Source organism: Lobosporangium transversale, assembly GCF_002105155.1.
Source record: "Lobosporangium transversale strain NRRL 3116 chromosome Unknown BCR41scaffold_42, whole genome shotgun sequence".
NCBI lineage: Eukaryota > Fungi > Mortierellomycota > Mortierellomycetes > Mortierellales > Mortierellaceae > Lobosporangium > Lobosporangium transversale.
The window spans coordinates 115,747-131,865 of NW_019029020.1; the positions used below are offsets into that span (position 1 = coordinate 115,747).

Here is a 16,119-nt window from a genome sequence, read left to right on the forward strand (position 1 = left end):
TGTTTCCTCCTTCGAAAGGTTGATCCTTGACAGGATTCCATGCACTGCGAGCAGGGTCAAGTGGGCCGATAGAAGCTTTTTGATTGCTGTCTATGGCAGAAGAATTGGAGGCAGAGCTCATGATAAATTTTTGAACAAAAGAAAACACACAGACAAGTGGAAATAAGCTCAAATAAGGTGAATCAGGTGGGGGAAAAAAAGAAAAAAAGAAAAAAAGCAAATGAGATGGAAATGAGTAGAATGAGGGAAAGAGATGCAAAAGAAAGTAAGGGAAGAAAGCGAAGGGAAGGAGAAAAGAAGAGAATAAGGAAAAGGATAGTAATGGTATATATATATTTAAAAGAGAGGAAAAGGACATTAAGAAGGGCACTAGCACTGGCCACCTTGTTCATTTACTTCTTTTGCCTTTTTTCACAGCTATTAATGACGTGGAGCTACGGGCGATGACAGGTGGACCATCGGTGATAATGTCGACAGACGAACAGGATGTGAATCCTTGTACATGTGTATCCTGTGTATAGTAGACGTTTGAACATCATAGTGAGATAGCGACAAAAATACATTTTTAAAAAAAAAAATTCCAACCACCTCTACTCGACCATAACTTTCACCAACTAGCTTGTCTATCTTTCTCCAGCCAATCAATCTGGTTATTCGCGCCTACACGCACCATTCTACCAAACTTTGATAGAGGAGCAACCCTCTCCCTAAAAAAAAATAAAATAGAAAAACCCCACTCAACAACACTATTTTACGTTCTCTTTGAACTGAGTCCAGCAGACATGATTCATTCATCCAGTGGGAAGCCACAATCATTGTCATTCGAATCGAAACAGCTAAATAATCCCCAATATCAACGCCCTACATTGACTTTAACTTTTTCTATTATTCCTTCATTTTATAAGTATCGACAGCTCAAAATATACAAGTAGGAAGAGATCGACTAACGAAAGCAGCCAATATAGTACGCATCGTCCGAACCTCTTTGCTTGAAATTGAACTTGATAGTGGTTCAGCCCCTTTGCAAAAGGTTATTTTATTTTGCTTTTTTAAAACATCCACCCATGAGCGTAACGCAGAATTTTGTAACCACGAATGAAATTGATCTTGGCGGCAACATGGGCCTGAATGTTCTAATTTGTGAGTCAAGCTCAAGGTGATACAACATGCGGAGGTAATACGCGTGTACAACTTTTTTTCCTGTATGATAGAGCCCTGCCTACATGTCTACATGAAGATGTTATAACCAATCATAAACCACATGCATCCTAGCATCCACCTTCATTCATTTCCTTGCGAACGTGCAAAATTTTAAAAAAGATCTGCATTGTTCAGTGATCTTGATCAGTTCTCCCCGTACAGTGTCAAAGGTCTACAAAACATGGAAAGGTAGCTTTCCAATACATACTTCATTATTGCTTTTACTATTATTATTATTATTTTTTCCGTTAGACATTATGGATACACTCTTGAAAACGACCAACCTATCTACACTCCCTTGTCTATATTTTAAAGATCTTCAGGGTTGATTTTTTTTCCTTCTTTTTTTATATTAATACGGATGTCACCAAAGATTCAATAGGGAATGACAAACCTTAAGGTTTGAATATCTGTGTGCATGTGGGTCTGACTGGTGATACAATGCAAGACCTGTCCACAGGGACTCAGGTCACTACGTCAACGTAGACCAGAAGGGCTATTGTTCTCCGAGAACAAGTAGTGGAATATGTTCATAAATGGTGATTCCGATCATGGTTGGACATATTTCACCCATATAATACAGCCAAATGTCTCTATGGACAAATGTTCATTTTAGATTTTAATACACCAACCAGGATTGCCCGTGCTAGAAATATAAAAGGAGGTACATGAATAGAGATGGAAGGGACAGAAATTACTTGAAAAAAAAGGGCTGCGCCAGATCTAATAATCTATTCGATGTCCATCTATACTAACTTCAATGAACTCTTTGACTGACGTTCATGATGCCCATACCCGTCGTTTGTATTCCCCACATCCTTATGCCTCAATAACCAACATTTGTTGTGGATTGTTTGCATCATCTCTTTTTTATCTTTCTTGTTCCACTTTCGGATTCACTTGGTTCTGAAACCAAACTCAAATTCAAGACACACAGTCACTGAGCGTGTGCAATAATGCTTAGCCCAGCTTGAATCAACGATCGTACAAACACTGACAATCCATCTCTACATAAAAATACATTTATATTTATAATTTTGTTCTGTTTGAATTACCATCAATTTGAGTAATGAAAGACATGCCTTTTTTATATCTCTTGCTTTCTCTCTTTCTCATCCTTTACCCTAACGCTCCTGCCACCACGACTAAAAGGCTTGTTAGGATATATCTGTGGCTATAGATATGCTATGTTTCTCATCCTCTCATCTCTCCTTCATTATTAGATCTTCTCTCTCTTTTTCCTACTCCTGTTTTTTTTTTTTTTTTTTTTTCCCTTTCTTAATTTATCGTCTTTCTTGTACTCTGTCCCTCTAATACCTTTCTACCTCACCCTGATCCTATGCCTTCTTCGCCTTCTTCAAACTTTTAATATTAAAACTCTAAAATCTTTGATTTATCCACCAAACAACGCCAGAACTATATAACAAAGAGACACAAAAATGCCAGTGCCAATGGAGGCCCATTCTACACCCCTTATCCAGCATTCATCATACCCCGCTGTTGCTTCTGAGTAAGTCTTTTTATCAACTAAAAAAAGAAAAAGAAAAACTTTCCTAGTTTTTCTGTTCGTCATAGTTCTTTTCTTTGTTCTTAAAAGGACGATATACACGTGCAATGAATTGCTATTATGGTTTTCTATGGTTGAGTACTATTTCAATGACGCCGCCTCTAAGAAAGAGATGACACAAAGTCAAGATAGTAATGACATAGAAGTTTATGGATGTGCAATGAAAAGTAACTAGAGATTTGAGGGATAGGTATTAAGGTTGACACTAGTCGTTGGGATGATTTAATCCTCAGTGTGCACCATCAGATTATATCATGGCTATATAAAATTGAAACGCGGTGTTAATCTTAATTTGTCTTGGTGTCATGGAATCTGATATTGCATTGAAGAAATGGTTGCGGGACCCATATTTCGATCTTTTTATTTTTCTCTTGCCTTTTATCTGCTTTTTGTTTGCAAACACAGTTAATCCCTTAGTTGCTATGAAGGCTTATTTGGCTATTAAGCTCTAAAAGATACCTGTGTGAGTGTAACATCTCCGTAACACAGTAAGGACAATTGACGTAGGAAAAAAAAAAAATTTAAAGGCGGACGTGAACGGCAGATTAGAAGAAAGAACGCCCGGGGATGGGGGCTGTGAGAAATAATGCAAAAAGCAGGCGAACAATAGAGGACATCACTGCTGCTATGAGGAGATAATGTGAGGCAAGCATGGTATTGATATACGGGCTATGATCCATGCATTTCTATTTACCTTTTACAATGCTTTCACCTCCTTTCTTCCTTCCATCAGTTTTCCCCTTCCTCCTTTATTCAAAATCACCTTTTTTTCTTATCATTTCTTGACATCTATTCTTACTATGACAACTTCTTCAGCCAGAGACACTTGTTTCGCTCAGGATGTCGCAAAAAATGACGATCACGCAGATCTTTCCTTCCAGTCCCGCCCTCCCCCTATTAGCCGCTCTTCAACCTTCACCCGTCAAAAATCCTCGCTTGACCATCACCTCAGCAATCCTTTTGATATGGAGAGTCCATTCCAGTCATTCCCGTGGGATAATAACTTCTCGCCATTTTTCTCTGTTACTAATAGGTTCGAGAACGACTTGAGTGGGCGGCTTTATTCTCCATCTCTGTCTACATCCCGCAATAGCTATGAGGCCTATCCTTTTACTACTGTAACTTCAGCCCCAGCCCCAGCTTCCACAACTGCGTCAACGGACGCACGCGACTTTGAGACTGCATTCTGTCGCGATTTTTATTGCTGTGGTACAACCTTATGTGATTTACATGACCTTCTACAACACTATGAGGAGTGCCATGTACGGTTCGAAGAGGAAAATGAAGACGACGAGGGTGACTTTCTAGATGAAGACGACCTCTTTGGAAGTGGTTCCTCTGGCGCAGACTCTGAATACTTTGATGAAGAGGGTTGCTGGAGTGAGCCCGATTCTGCCCCGGTTAGTCCTTCCCTCTCCACATCTCCACCTTCGTCTCTGTCAACAGCACGAGAGAGTGGCAGCAGTAGCAGTAGCAGTAGCAGTAGCAGTAGCAGTAGTCGGAGTACAAGTGTGCCCAGAAATGATAGCGGTGCCGCAGCCGTTGCTGCAGGATCGAATGCAAATGCACGCTTGTTGAAATCTGTACACAACCCCCCATCAATGATGTTACACACCCAACAACATCAACATCAACAACATCAACAGCATCAACACCAACATCAGCATCACAATCCTCGGCAGACACGACACCCTTATCCATATTCTGGTTTCAACAATCCCACAACATCTGCTCTCCAAGCCCTCTCTGCGCCGTATGGGGGCATTGATGGCCACAGTGGGCTGAACAAACGAAAGGCTGGGGTCTCTTTAGCTGATCTATATGTCGGAGGCAATGGATTTGGGCCTGGAGATACTACAGCTACATCGTCAAACATAGCCCTGCAGGCCTCTACTGCTGCCGTCACCACTAATAATCATGGAGAAGGAAGCAACGTAGGTTTTGAGGCGACCATCCCGTTTGCCAAACGTCAAACTCTTGAATCTAACCGCCCGACTGGCCCGTCTATGTTTATGTCAGCAACAACAGCTAAATCAGCGATAGCAGCGGCTACACATCTATTTGCCACTAACAGGACAGTCTCTGAGATGTTTCCTGGCGTAGTCATGGGTGGAGATGGCAAGCCAATTGGACCATTATCCAGTGGCAAACATTTAGCACTATTTAACGAAACCCTCAGCCGAGGAGGAGTAACAATAGGGGATAGAGCGATACCCTTGGCCCACAATACTGCGCAAGGTGCCGTCGACTGGCTGCATCGTCATGATGATGTCTTTAATATTCTTGAAGACATGACCAAGGTGCCCAATCCCTCAGACGAAAACAAGCCGTACAGGTGTACTATTCCCGGTTGCGACAAGGCCTACAAAAACCCCAATGGTCTCAAATATCATAACCAACATGGCCATAGTTCCGCAAATTTAGGCGATGCAGACAATCCAGAGGCACGTCCCTATGTCTGCACGTTCCTTGAATGTGGTAAACGATACAAGAACCTGAATGGACTCAAATATCATATCGAACATACACATCCAAATCTAATTGCAGCCTTGAAGGCACATCAAGCTGGACTCACAAACCATCCACTGCTGATCAATGGTGCTTATGTGAACCATCAGGCAGCTGCTATGACGATGGCAGCTGCCTTAACAGCAGTGGAGGTAAGTCCGGTCATGGCACTGGCAGCAAACGCAATTTTGACTGCTCATGCAGCTGTTACAGGCTCCGAGAGCACAACAGGATCGATTGAAGGTGTCTCAGTTTCGGAAGCCGATTCAGCCATGACTTCAGTACCCATGACTACCGCACCAGCCATCACAAGCACACCGTTAGGTCAAACTTTTGCGACAGCTCCTTTTCCTTCAGCATTATTAGCAACTAATAGTGCCGTCCAAGAGTCAAACACCGCTGCTAAAGCATAGTCATATTCTAGCTGTCAAATACAATAATAATAAAAAAAGTAAAATAATAATAGTAATAATAATATTGATAAAAATAAAACTAAAAAAAAAAGTATGAAGAGACGTTTCTATCATTATTTCTTTATTAATGTTCTATACTACTACATATTCTTAAGGGCTCCTTGATCCATTAATATTTCTTCACAAAAGGCCCAGAACCGTGCAAGAGTAGGTTTGATACCATAAAGCGTGAATCGGCTTCGGGTATCTGGCAACATTGGGTATTGCAGTCTCGGGATAGAGCGAATGGTTTCGCCAGATAGGAGACACTTTAGGACATGAAGCGTGAAATAATGAGAGGAAAGTCGTTTCCACAGGACAGAATATTGAAAGAAAATTGCCGATGCTGGTAGCGGGGAGTTCTAAAATTTAGAAAAAAGGAAAGAAAAGGATGAAGAATATGAATTGAGAGTCCAATAAAATTTAATGTCTTTTTTGATTTGCAGTAACAGTAATCCGGAGATACTCAGCGATTAAACACATACGGATAGAAGTAGGTAACTGACAGATCGAGGTATCTTTTCTTGCTCCATCGGCATCTCTGTCGAGGTGGACTCTGAGAATCCATTGTACGGTTCTAAATGTTGCTGTCTTAGTGATTGTATATGGTGACTGAATGAAGGAGGCTGCTCAAAATAAAGATTGGAGTGTCGCTGTCGATGTTGACTAGATCCACTCATCCCCATATTGTTTCTGCCCAGTGAGTTATATTGCTGTTGGTGCTGCTGTTGATGCTGATATTGATGGTGCTGTGCCAGAGGCTGTCGCCGCTGGTGTTGTTGCTGGTTTTGGTTTTGATGCTGATGTGGACTGTCGACAGATACAGATCTAAAAGAACTGACAACCCATCTAAGCGGCGTTGCTCTGTCAAAGAAGAACCTCTCGGGGCACACCTCCAGTCTTAACCCACCAGGTAAACGATCTGGATCTTTAAGCCGAAGCATAATTGCAAATAATGGGAAATGATTCAAACAAGCTAAAACTGTCTCCATAGTTGCTTGCATGCAAATGACCATAACTCGACTCTAAATTAATGAGCAAGTTTTTTTTATATGTGGAGTAGTTAGTACAATGGGGCTATTAGGGGGCTTAACAAGAACTTTGTTTTTGCAAAGGTACCTACCAACGCAAACGTCAAATAGTAAACAACAATCGTTGGAAAGAGAAAGGTTAGTAATGTAAAGAGGATGGTGCCAAGTAAGAGCTGGTCTAGATCATAGTCGCAAGAATCAATTCGGTGGCGAAGTGTATTTCTCTTTTTGCCTCGGAAGAGATTGAACAAAGAGTATAGGATCGTTAGCTGCCAATGAAAGATGCGCGCAGCAACCATATAAAACCAGTAGATATGGATAGTTGTAAATGCCAAGAGATCAGATATGAGCGAAAGAGACATAGTAGCACCAAATGCTCCAGACAGACCGATCATATTGATAACTACAGGGACCATAGGCTGAAGAGAGATGATGAAGTCTAGAGAAATAACAAAAAATGGTATATTCGTGTCAGTGCCATAACGAATTAATATTAATAACAATAATAATCGTAAAAGTATCTTCAATACCTGCCCATATCTCAATAAGCCATTTGAAGAGTTGCCCTAGAAAGGGATTGAGTTCCGGATTCAATTTGAGTCCGGCAGGGTATTCATTTTCAGAGGTAAGCCATTCCAAAACTGCTGAAATAGAGTCAATAGTATAATCCTAACACGATGTTGGTTTCAGAGTTATACACATAAGATCTTAAAAAACAGTCCACTGTCTGTCTATATCCAGTATATCGCCTTACCTTAACATAACGCTGCAATACTTCTCCCATGTATTTGTTGTTGCTAATCAGAAACGAGCCAAGAGCCACTCCTATGATAATATCGTTCGCGACGAGCCACATGCTGTTATAAAAGCTATATATTTCAAGTGAATAAAAACTCCTTAATACAAAGAAAAGGGGGAAAAGCCCGTATCTTACATGCAATCATAATACTTGAAACCCCCTGCAAGTACCAACCTAATGTACTGAGCCCTGGTAATTGAGGTATTGGTCCAAGCTTTTTTCTTTGCCATAAAGTATTGCCATGGCCAAAAGCACGCCTGCTGTAGCCGAAGGTCGATTTGCTGTCCTGTTGTTGTCATATCCTTGACTGCGATCCCATTAAATACCCAGGAAGGAAACCTCAAGTTCAAGACCCAGAGACTAACTTCTACTAGTGCTCTCAATATAAGTAATATTACCATGAGGGGGCGGATAGTAAATGGCTGGATCATGGGCCACAATGTTGTCACTGCAACTGTGAGCTTGGACCGGACCTTGATAGTTAAATCCACAGCCGATTCACGAACAGCTTCTGACATGCTCCGACTCCTAGCTCGTCGCCGAAGTAGGTTTTTGGCCTTGGCATGCACCGCCTGCTCCATCTCGTACGACGAATTGATCTAAAGAATAGCAAAGTATCGAAAACAAACTGGTATGAGTTGACTGGTTTGAATTCACCCCATTATTATTATTATTATTTTATCTTACCTGCTGCAAAGTAACATTCATATCGTCTGTCACTGTTCTCCCCATTGATGACATGAATGGTCTGGAGTGGTTCTTTGCCGACTTCGTTCGACCCTGAGCTGCCTTGGGGCTCAGCGCGGCATCAAATAAAGCACCCGATGCGTTGATTTTTGAGATATCGAGTATAAGCGGGTCGAGTGATAAGAACTGGTAGCTCCGTGGGTCTGGTTGTTTATAGAAAATTATTTCTGAACTAAGATTGGTATAGCGAAAGCCACAGCAGTGTAAGGATTCGAGTGATGGTATGTACGTTGGTTTGATTTCAATTGTGAGCCATAAATTTGCTGTTTGTTTGTGTTCTAATAAGGATCGCGAGGTAAGGAGTCTGGTGTTGCTGTCTGCTACTGTCTTTGCGTCCACACCGTCCGCAAAAGGGACAATGACCACGCCCAAAACGACAGGATTGACACCACATGCTTTGTTGAGTGCTGTAATTTGAGGATCAGCAGTTAGGGACCCGAGTGCAGAAACTAAGGGGTTAAGCTTAATTGAGTGGAATTTGATCCGCATATCTCATCAGCCTCAATGTCCACATCAACATGTATATGACCTGACATTCTTTGCCAGCGGTTCATACTTACATCTATATCTGAAACAACAGTTGCAATACATGCTGTAAAACTTCTGACATTCCATCCAATGATAAATCCAGTCCTAAGATAGCGTGAGCACAAGTGTGATGGCCAGAAGATTTTGGAAATAGCAGCAGATGTGTTCATGCTGTGTCCTTGATCCGAACTCTAGGATTCTGTTTTGCGCAACTGAAGTTTTTCTCTTTCTCTATTGCTTTGACTTGTTTTAAAAGCTTCCACGCCTCTGCAAATGCTCTCGTGCTGAAGTACGGTAAGGATAATCTTGTTTCTGATATTTAAACCAGGGGTCATAAAATAAAATTAGGTTCATTTTCCCAGAATTTCGAAACTGTGAACGAGTACCTTATGAATCCTGAATGAAGAAGCCCAAATTTCTGGCTTACCCTTCTGGCCTCAAAATTTGCGATCCGTTCCAAGGGGATCAAGATAAGAATAAAAAGAGCGAGCAAGATCAGGAGTGCGTAAAGTAAATATCTCTATGAAGCATCAGGATATCTAGTTAGACCAACGCTAGCAATGAGAGACGTTGCGATAAATACATCATGAAGGCGGATGAAGCGCTTGAACAGACATTCTTTACTTTATGAGTCGTTTCAGGGACAGAAGCAACAAAGTCGTATATGGTTGATATTATGGCAAAGTTGCAGGCACAGTAGCCAAGGGTAAATGACAACGCGGCTGAGATCAGGTAGGTCCGCATCAAGTGCCGTTGTAAAGAAGAGTAGGACTCCGTGCTGTCGGTGTTGATCTGTAGGCCAAGCTATTAGCAATGTATTCTATTATCTTTGAAATAATGATAGGTAATGATGCGCTGAGCTCAATGTTTGCTGATGCTTTTCTTGACTTTGGGCATGGCATCAAGGAAAACTGAGGCAAGTCTCGAGACGACAGGCCATACGATGTATCTTTTTTCATCCACGTGATAGCACCATTTCATCTCTGGCACAATTGAATAACTTTCTTAACTTTCTCACGGCAATTTAGTGAACTTTTGAGTTTGCCCAATTGTCCACAGTAAGCCCCTTACAATAGGCCAAAGAGAAAAAAAGTAATCAACGACCAACGGCCCCCCGGGCTTCTCGCCTTTAAAGACGTCCCTTCACCACAACTTTTTTTCTTTCCTTCCTTCTTCTTCCTTCACTCACTTTCCTTGCCCTCCAATCCTTCTACTCCTAAAATCCATACTCTCCACTCTTTTTATTTCACCATGTCATTCATTGAAACCAAGGCCGACTCGGACTTCTCCATTCATAACATTCCTTTCGGAATCATTTCTACTTCGCAGAACGTAAGTCAAACCTACTGTAATGAAAGAGAATGAGAAAAAAAAAATGGCTACTTTGATTGAAGAGAGATCCAACAGAATACCGGCTACTTTATCAAAAGGAATGAATAACATAACAACTAACAGACACGAATTCCGGCTCCCTTAAATCTTAAAGCCTGCTCCGCGCGTCGCCACTCGCATTGGCGACCATGTCGTCGATCTTTCCGTTCTTGCTCAGGCCGGCCTTTTCTCTCAGATCGTAGCTGATGCTCAGGGCGTATTCTCTCAGGTAGCTTTCTTTTGTTATTGCGAGAATATGGACTTGATCTCATCTCAAAGAAGTACTCACGATTTGGCATATCTTTTTTTTTTTTTTTTTTTTACTTGCTGTGGTGAATTGTTAGCCTAGCTTAAACTTATTCATGTCTCTGGGCAAGCCCATCTGGACTGCTACTCGCAAGCACATCCAGAAGCTTCTCTCTGCTGATGAGCCAACTCTCCGTGACAACCAGGACCTCATCCAGCGCGCCATCTTCCCTATCTCTTCTATCAAGACTCATCTTCCTGCTAACATTGGAGATTACACTGACTTTTACGCTTCCAAGGAGCACGCCACCAACGTCGGAATCATGTTCCGTGGTAAAGAGAACGCCTTGATGCCCAATTGGACCCACCTCCCTGTCGGTTACCACGGCCGCGCCTCCAGTGTTGTTGTCTCTGGCACAGGGTTGAAGCGTCCTAATGGTCAACGTACCGTCGTCAAGGGTGAGGCGCCTCAATATGGCCCTTCGCTTCGTTTGGACTGTGAACTTGAGATGGTAAGAAAGACAAATGATCTGGCTCGACATTAAAAAAAAAAAAAATGCAAATATAGCTCACACGCTTTTTATTATTTATTTTGTGTTAATGATGTCATTAGGCCTTCTTAGTCGGCACTGGCAACGATTTGGGCGAGCCCATTACCATTCAAAATGCCAAGAACCATATCTTCGGTGTTGTTCTTATGAATGACTGGAGTGCCCGTGACATTCAGGCTTGGGAGTATGTTCCTTTGGGTCCATTCCTCGGCAAGAACTTTGGTACGACTGTCTCTGCCTGGGTTGTCACCATGGATGCTCTCGAACCTTTCTTGGTGGACGGACCCGTCCAGGACCCCAAACCCTTGGAGTACTTGGCTGAGAATACTGCTTCTGCTTACGACATCAACCTTGAGATTAAACTTAAGCCTGCTGAGGGTACCAAATACAGCGTTATCTCACGCTCCAATTTGAAGTACATGTACTGGTCTTTCAACCAGCAGCTGGCCCACCATACCGTCAACGGATGCAATATGCGCACTGGTGATCTCTGTGGATCGGGCACGATCTCTGGCCCTACTGAGGATTCCTTTGGATCAATGCTCGAGCTCTCCTGGAGCGGTGCCAAGGATATTCAGTTGGAGGAGGGCATTACTCGCAAGTTCTTGCAGGATAACGATGAAATGATCTTGGCCGGTTGGTGCGAGAAGGATGGTGTTCGCGTTGGATTCGGCGAGTGCCATGGAAAGATCCTCCCTGCCAACAAGTAAAAACGAAGTTGTCTATTGCATTCTAATCATTGTTTTTGTACATACATCAATAAAAATTTAATCCATTGAGCCATCAATTTTTCCTTGTTACATGATTACAAATATATCAGTCGAAACTGGTTTTTATGCCACTTTTACTAATGAAAAGTGGCATATAAGTTTTTGAATTAACCTCTCTAAAAGTTTTGTTATAAAATGATGAAATGCAGTCACACATATATATTTCTCACATGATATCCTCATATGATATCATTTACGTCTACATACACGCTTTTCTCACAGACTTTTCAGATACCACTCTCTCGTTTTATCCGTTCATCGTTCTACACCACGCGTTCTTATATTCAATGGCACACAATTCAACCAAAACAATAAATGATACTGAAAAGCAAAAATGTCCTTCTTTTCCCGATGTAACGAGCAACAAAAAATACACCAAACGTGAGCTTGAGGAAATCGGCCACTGTCGCAAACAAAGATATAATGATCTCTTGCGGAGTGCCAGAAACAATGATATGTCCTCCGTTCTTATACTTCCTGAACCTAAACTATACGAGATCCCTATGGCCAGGGTCTCTTACCCCCTGGAGAAACAAGTTGAATTATTAGACATATATCACTACCTCGAAAAACGTAAGGTTCACTTCCTATCAAGCTCTCTCCCAGCTCCTTTGGTCGCTTGCTAGGGATCCATCTTCCGAGAAGTAGCCTTCGGCTCATGCTTAGCCGTGAAGGCCAACTGCGTGCCGCAGCCAAAATGTACCCTTCAGGTACCCATTACATTGTCAATCGCAAGAACTTGATGCTTGAGGAGGTCATTTATTACTGGATTCAAGATCAGCGTAAGAAGAACCAGTATGTCAACCGAAGGATGATCAGACAGGCAGCCAATGTTACATACACGCTCCTCTGCGACCTTCAAGATGAATCGAACGGCACTGTATCCGAAGCTCCACCATCATTTTCAGCCTCGTGGTTCGATTCATTCAAGCATCGCTATAATATATCATACTGCCAGCTTCATGGAGAAGCTGGTTCGATCGACTTAGAGGAAATTGAGCCTGAGCTCGAGGAGATCCGCCGTCTTTGTGCTGAATACACCCCCGATAATATTTTCAATTGCGATGAAACAGGCTTCTATTTGAAAGAAATGAGCGCCAGATCTTATACGGTACCTTCCTCCAAAGCTGGAATTAAGGCTCTCAGAGACTTCAAAGTCTCGGTCTTATTTTGTATCAACGCCTCTGGCACCTCCCTAGCAATGGCTGAGACCATGAACTCCTTGAAGCCATTGGTTATCGGTAATACATTGAGTGCATGGTTTATGTTTGTAGTAGCTTTTTCTTTATTCATTTCAATTTATAACCATTACGACTAGTTGGTATTTGACACTTTCTAGCCAGCCACTTCGCAAGGAATGTCGTAGAAAATGCGCTATCAAAAATGACGATAGAGAAAACAGATTCAGGGTGGATGAATCGTGAGGTTTTTGTAAAATGGCTGCAGGGCTTTGACAATGAGCTCATGCAATCTGCACTTCTTCTCCTTGATTCGGCCGGCGCCCACAGCAATATAGATATGTGTGATGCTAAGGATGGCATCCCATGGAAGCATGTCAAGATAAGATACCTACCAAAAAACTCGACCCCAGTAACTCAACCGCTTGATGCTGGAGTTATAAGTGTCTTTAAGCGAACCTTTCTGGAAATGCTCACTTATGAAACACACCTCGTTCGTACCTATGACAAGGAGAAGTCCCTCACTAATGGGCAAGCTTGGACATTAATCCCCTATGCATGGGAATGCATCAAACCCCAGACATTACAGAATTGTTTTGCGAAAACGCCTATTCTTCCAAACGAAATGCGTGAGCAGCTTCGCCGTCGAGGATCGAAAGATAATAATGGAGCAAGGCCGCTTTCATACACTCGACATAGTCGATACATAAAGCAAGAAAAGGCATATTTGAACATTTGATCGCCGAGGTTTCTGCAACGAACAACTGGAAGTTCAAAGTAGTACAGAATGAGGACGGACAGGGACCGGATGAAGCAGCGCCACAGCAGATAGATATGGAGGGAGAGAAGGCAGACGAGGTTGATGAAGTTGAAAGCTCACCAGTTGCCGATGAGGATATAGCTGTGACAATTCAAGCACGGGATTATCTAGCAAGAGGTCAGAATGCATTTAGTGTCGGAGGCATCAAGCAGGTCAGAGAAAGCACTGATGACGGTTCTGAGATTAAACGGAAGATCCGGAGAACCGTGAAAGACCTGGTACGCTTCTGTGCCGCCTATAAGAGCGAGATGGACACTGAAATCTTGAGAGAACAATAAATATTAATATTTTTTGTGTGGATATGCATATGAGGATATCATGTGAGAAGTATATATGTGTGACTGCATTTCATTATTTTAGAATAAAACTTTTAGAGAGGTTAATTCAAAAACTTATATGCCACTTTTCATTAGTAAAAGTGGCATAAAAACCAGTTTCGACCAAGAGGGTCAAGCTTGTCGCTCTTTTTGGTTAGCCCCTTTTCAAATATAAATGGTTTACTTAACAAAACTCTTATAATTGAAAAGGACTAACCAAAAAGAGCGACAAGCTTGACCCTCTGGTTTCGACTGTACATGTACCATGAATGCTACCTTGTGTCACAACACCTCAACTAAACTCTTTAATGGACAATGTTTTATTGTTGATATCAAAGCTATTTTTGGGTTCTGAATCCGTTGGGATTATTGCGCTGCCATCTCCACAAGTCTTCACACATCTGATCAAGAGTTTTGACTGCTTTCCAGTTCAGTTCTTTGTTAGCCAACGAAGGATCTGCAGTCAGATTGGGCACATCCCCAGCACGACGTCCTGAGATCTCGTAGGGTAGATCCCGACCCACGGCTTTACTGAAAGCACGAACCATATCCAGAACGGAGCATCCAGTCCCTACACCCAAGTTATATGCCTTGCACTCAAATTTCCCTTCGGATTCATCGCGCTCGATCTTCTCCAAGGCTGCAACATGGCCATCAGCGCAGTCAACTACATGCAGGTAATCACTGTCATTAAAAAAAAAAAAAAAAAAAAAAATTAGAGAGAACAATCATGGAAAGCACCGAATAAATTAAATCGCTCGTATTTTACCATACCGAATGCAAGTTCCATCCTTGGTTGGATAGTCATTTCCAAAGACAGTGAGCTTCTCCAAGTTACCTACGGCGACTTGGGCTAGATAAGGCATCAGGTTGTTAGGGATGCCTTGAGGATCTTCGCCCATAATACCACTTGGATGTGCTCCTGCAGGGTTGAAATATCTCAACAACATTGCGCTCCAGCGGTAATCGATCTCAACCTTGGCACCCTTATCCGCTTGCTCTTTCTCGTATTCTTTCTGCTTGACGCTGGAAGCAACGCACAAATCACGGATGATGTGCTCCAAAAATACCTTGGTCCTTCCATAAGGGCTCATCGAGGCCACAATGGGCGATGTCTCTGGGATGGGGATGACGGGTGGGTCTCCATAGACAGTTGCAGATGATGAGAAGACAATGCGACGAACATTGAAATCCTCCATGACCTGGAGTAAATACACTGTTCCAGCAATGTTGACGTTATAATAGTCTAAAGGTCTACGTCCTGATTCGCCTACAGATTTGAGTCCTGCACAGTGAATGACCGCAGAGATGTCTGGATGAGCTTCAAAGACTTTAATCAGGCTTGGCTTATCGACGATATCCACGGGATAGAATGGGATAGGCTCGTCTATAGAGAGAATCTCTTGAATGCGCTTGAGGGCTTCGGGAGTGTTAGTCGCTGCAGCATCTGTGCCGCCATTGGACGTATTGGAGAGGTTGTCGAGGACTACGACCTTATATCCTGATTCCAGGAGGCTCAATACCGTATGGGAGCCAACATAACCACATCCGCCTGTGACGAGAATCGTTGAGCCTTTTGGAGACATCTTTTTTATTCTATTCTTGTTCTTACTGGTTTGTGATCCAAAAGCGACGTAATCAAGTGATGTGGAAGGAAAGGAAAGTGGGAGACAAGGAAAAAAGAAAAGGAAAAAAGAAAAGGAAAAAAGATGGTGTGATTGATAAAGAATGAAGGGGATTTACTTCAGCATTTTATATTAATTCCTGGGCTATTATTGTCAGCGCTAGTCTATGGACCTCTGTCTACTCTCCTCCTTTGTCAAAGTTTGTTCTTTAAACAAACGTACCAACTCTGTGCTATTTTTTCTACACATGAAGTAATAGATGAGGGCGTAAACCTAGCAGAGCCACTTAAGACTCAGTGGTAAAAGGTAAAATAAAGAGCCTCGGTTTTCATTGATAAATACAAATGTAACGACTTACCTGTGAAAGCACGCTGCGGTGCAAGGGCGTAACACCAAAAGTAAAAAAACT

At 42.3% G+C, this 16,119-nt stretch overlaps 5 protein-coding genes across 5 annotated transcripts; 2 read left to right on the forward strand and 3 right to left on the reverse strand.

Moving 5' to 3' along the window:
- Positions 1–3,567: 3,567 nt before the first annotated feature.
- On the forward strand, positions 3,568–5,688 carry BCR41DRAFT_399742 (hypothetical protein; the record flags this gene model as incomplete). The annotated part of the gene is made up of 1 exon (XM_022029089.1): positions 3,568–5,688. One exon carries the CDS (start codon positions 3,568–3,570, stop codon positions 5,686–5,688), a length of 2,121 nt encoding a protein of 706 aa, XP_021877907.1.
- Positions 5,689–5,828: 140 nt separating this feature from the next.
- Positions 5,829–9,002, reverse strand: BCR41DRAFT_399743 (N-acetylglucosaminyl transferase component-domain-containing protein; the record flags this gene model as incomplete). The annotated part of the gene is made up of 8 exons (XM_022029090.1): positions 5,829–6,089; positions 6,213–6,752; positions 6,851–7,197; positions 7,289–7,427; positions 7,513–7,627; positions 7,732–8,156; positions 8,245–8,766; positions 8,865–9,002. The coding sequence occupies 8 exons, from the start codon at positions 9,000–9,002 to the stop codon at positions 5,829–5,831; spliced, it is 2,487 nt and encodes an 828-aa protein (XP_021877908.1).
- Positions 8,992–9,729, reverse strand: BCR41DRAFT_161621 (hypothetical protein). Its single transcript, XM_022019661.1, has 3 exons — positions 9,448–9,729; positions 9,260–9,352; positions 8,992–9,144 (listed from the first exon to the last, which is right to left on the reverse strand). Exons 1-3 carry the CDS (start codon positions 9,574–9,576, stop codon positions 9,082–9,084), a joined length of 285 nt encoding a protein of 94 aa, XP_021877909.1. The 5' UTR covers positions 9,577–9,729; the 3' UTR covers positions 8,992–9,081.
- A 173-nt stretch (positions 9,730–9,902) lies between these two features.
- Positions 9,903–11,785, forward strand: BCR41DRAFT_360247 (hypothetical protein). The gene is made up of 4 exons (XM_022025330.1): positions 9,903–10,164; positions 10,319–10,432; positions 10,548–10,961; positions 11,063–11,785. The coding sequence occupies exons 1-4, from the start codon at positions 10,084–10,086 to the stop codon at positions 11,708–11,710; spliced, it is 1,257 nt and encodes a 418-aa protein (XP_021877910.1). The 5' UTR covers positions 9,903–10,083; the 3' UTR covers positions 11,711–11,785.
- Positions 11,786–14,366: 2,581 nt separating this feature from the next.
- Positions 14,367–16,027, reverse strand: BCR41DRAFT_424839 (galactose-4-epimerase, UDP). Its single transcript, XM_022030495.1, has 2 exons — positions 14,860–16,027; positions 14,367–14,769 (listed from the first exon to the last, which is right to left on the reverse strand). Exons 1-2 carry the CDS (start codon positions 15,669–15,671, stop codon positions 14,424–14,426), a joined length of 1,158 nt encoding a protein of 385 aa, XP_021877911.1. The 5' UTR covers positions 15,672–16,027; the 3' UTR covers positions 14,367–14,423.
- Positions 16,028–16,119: the final 92 nt, after the last annotated feature.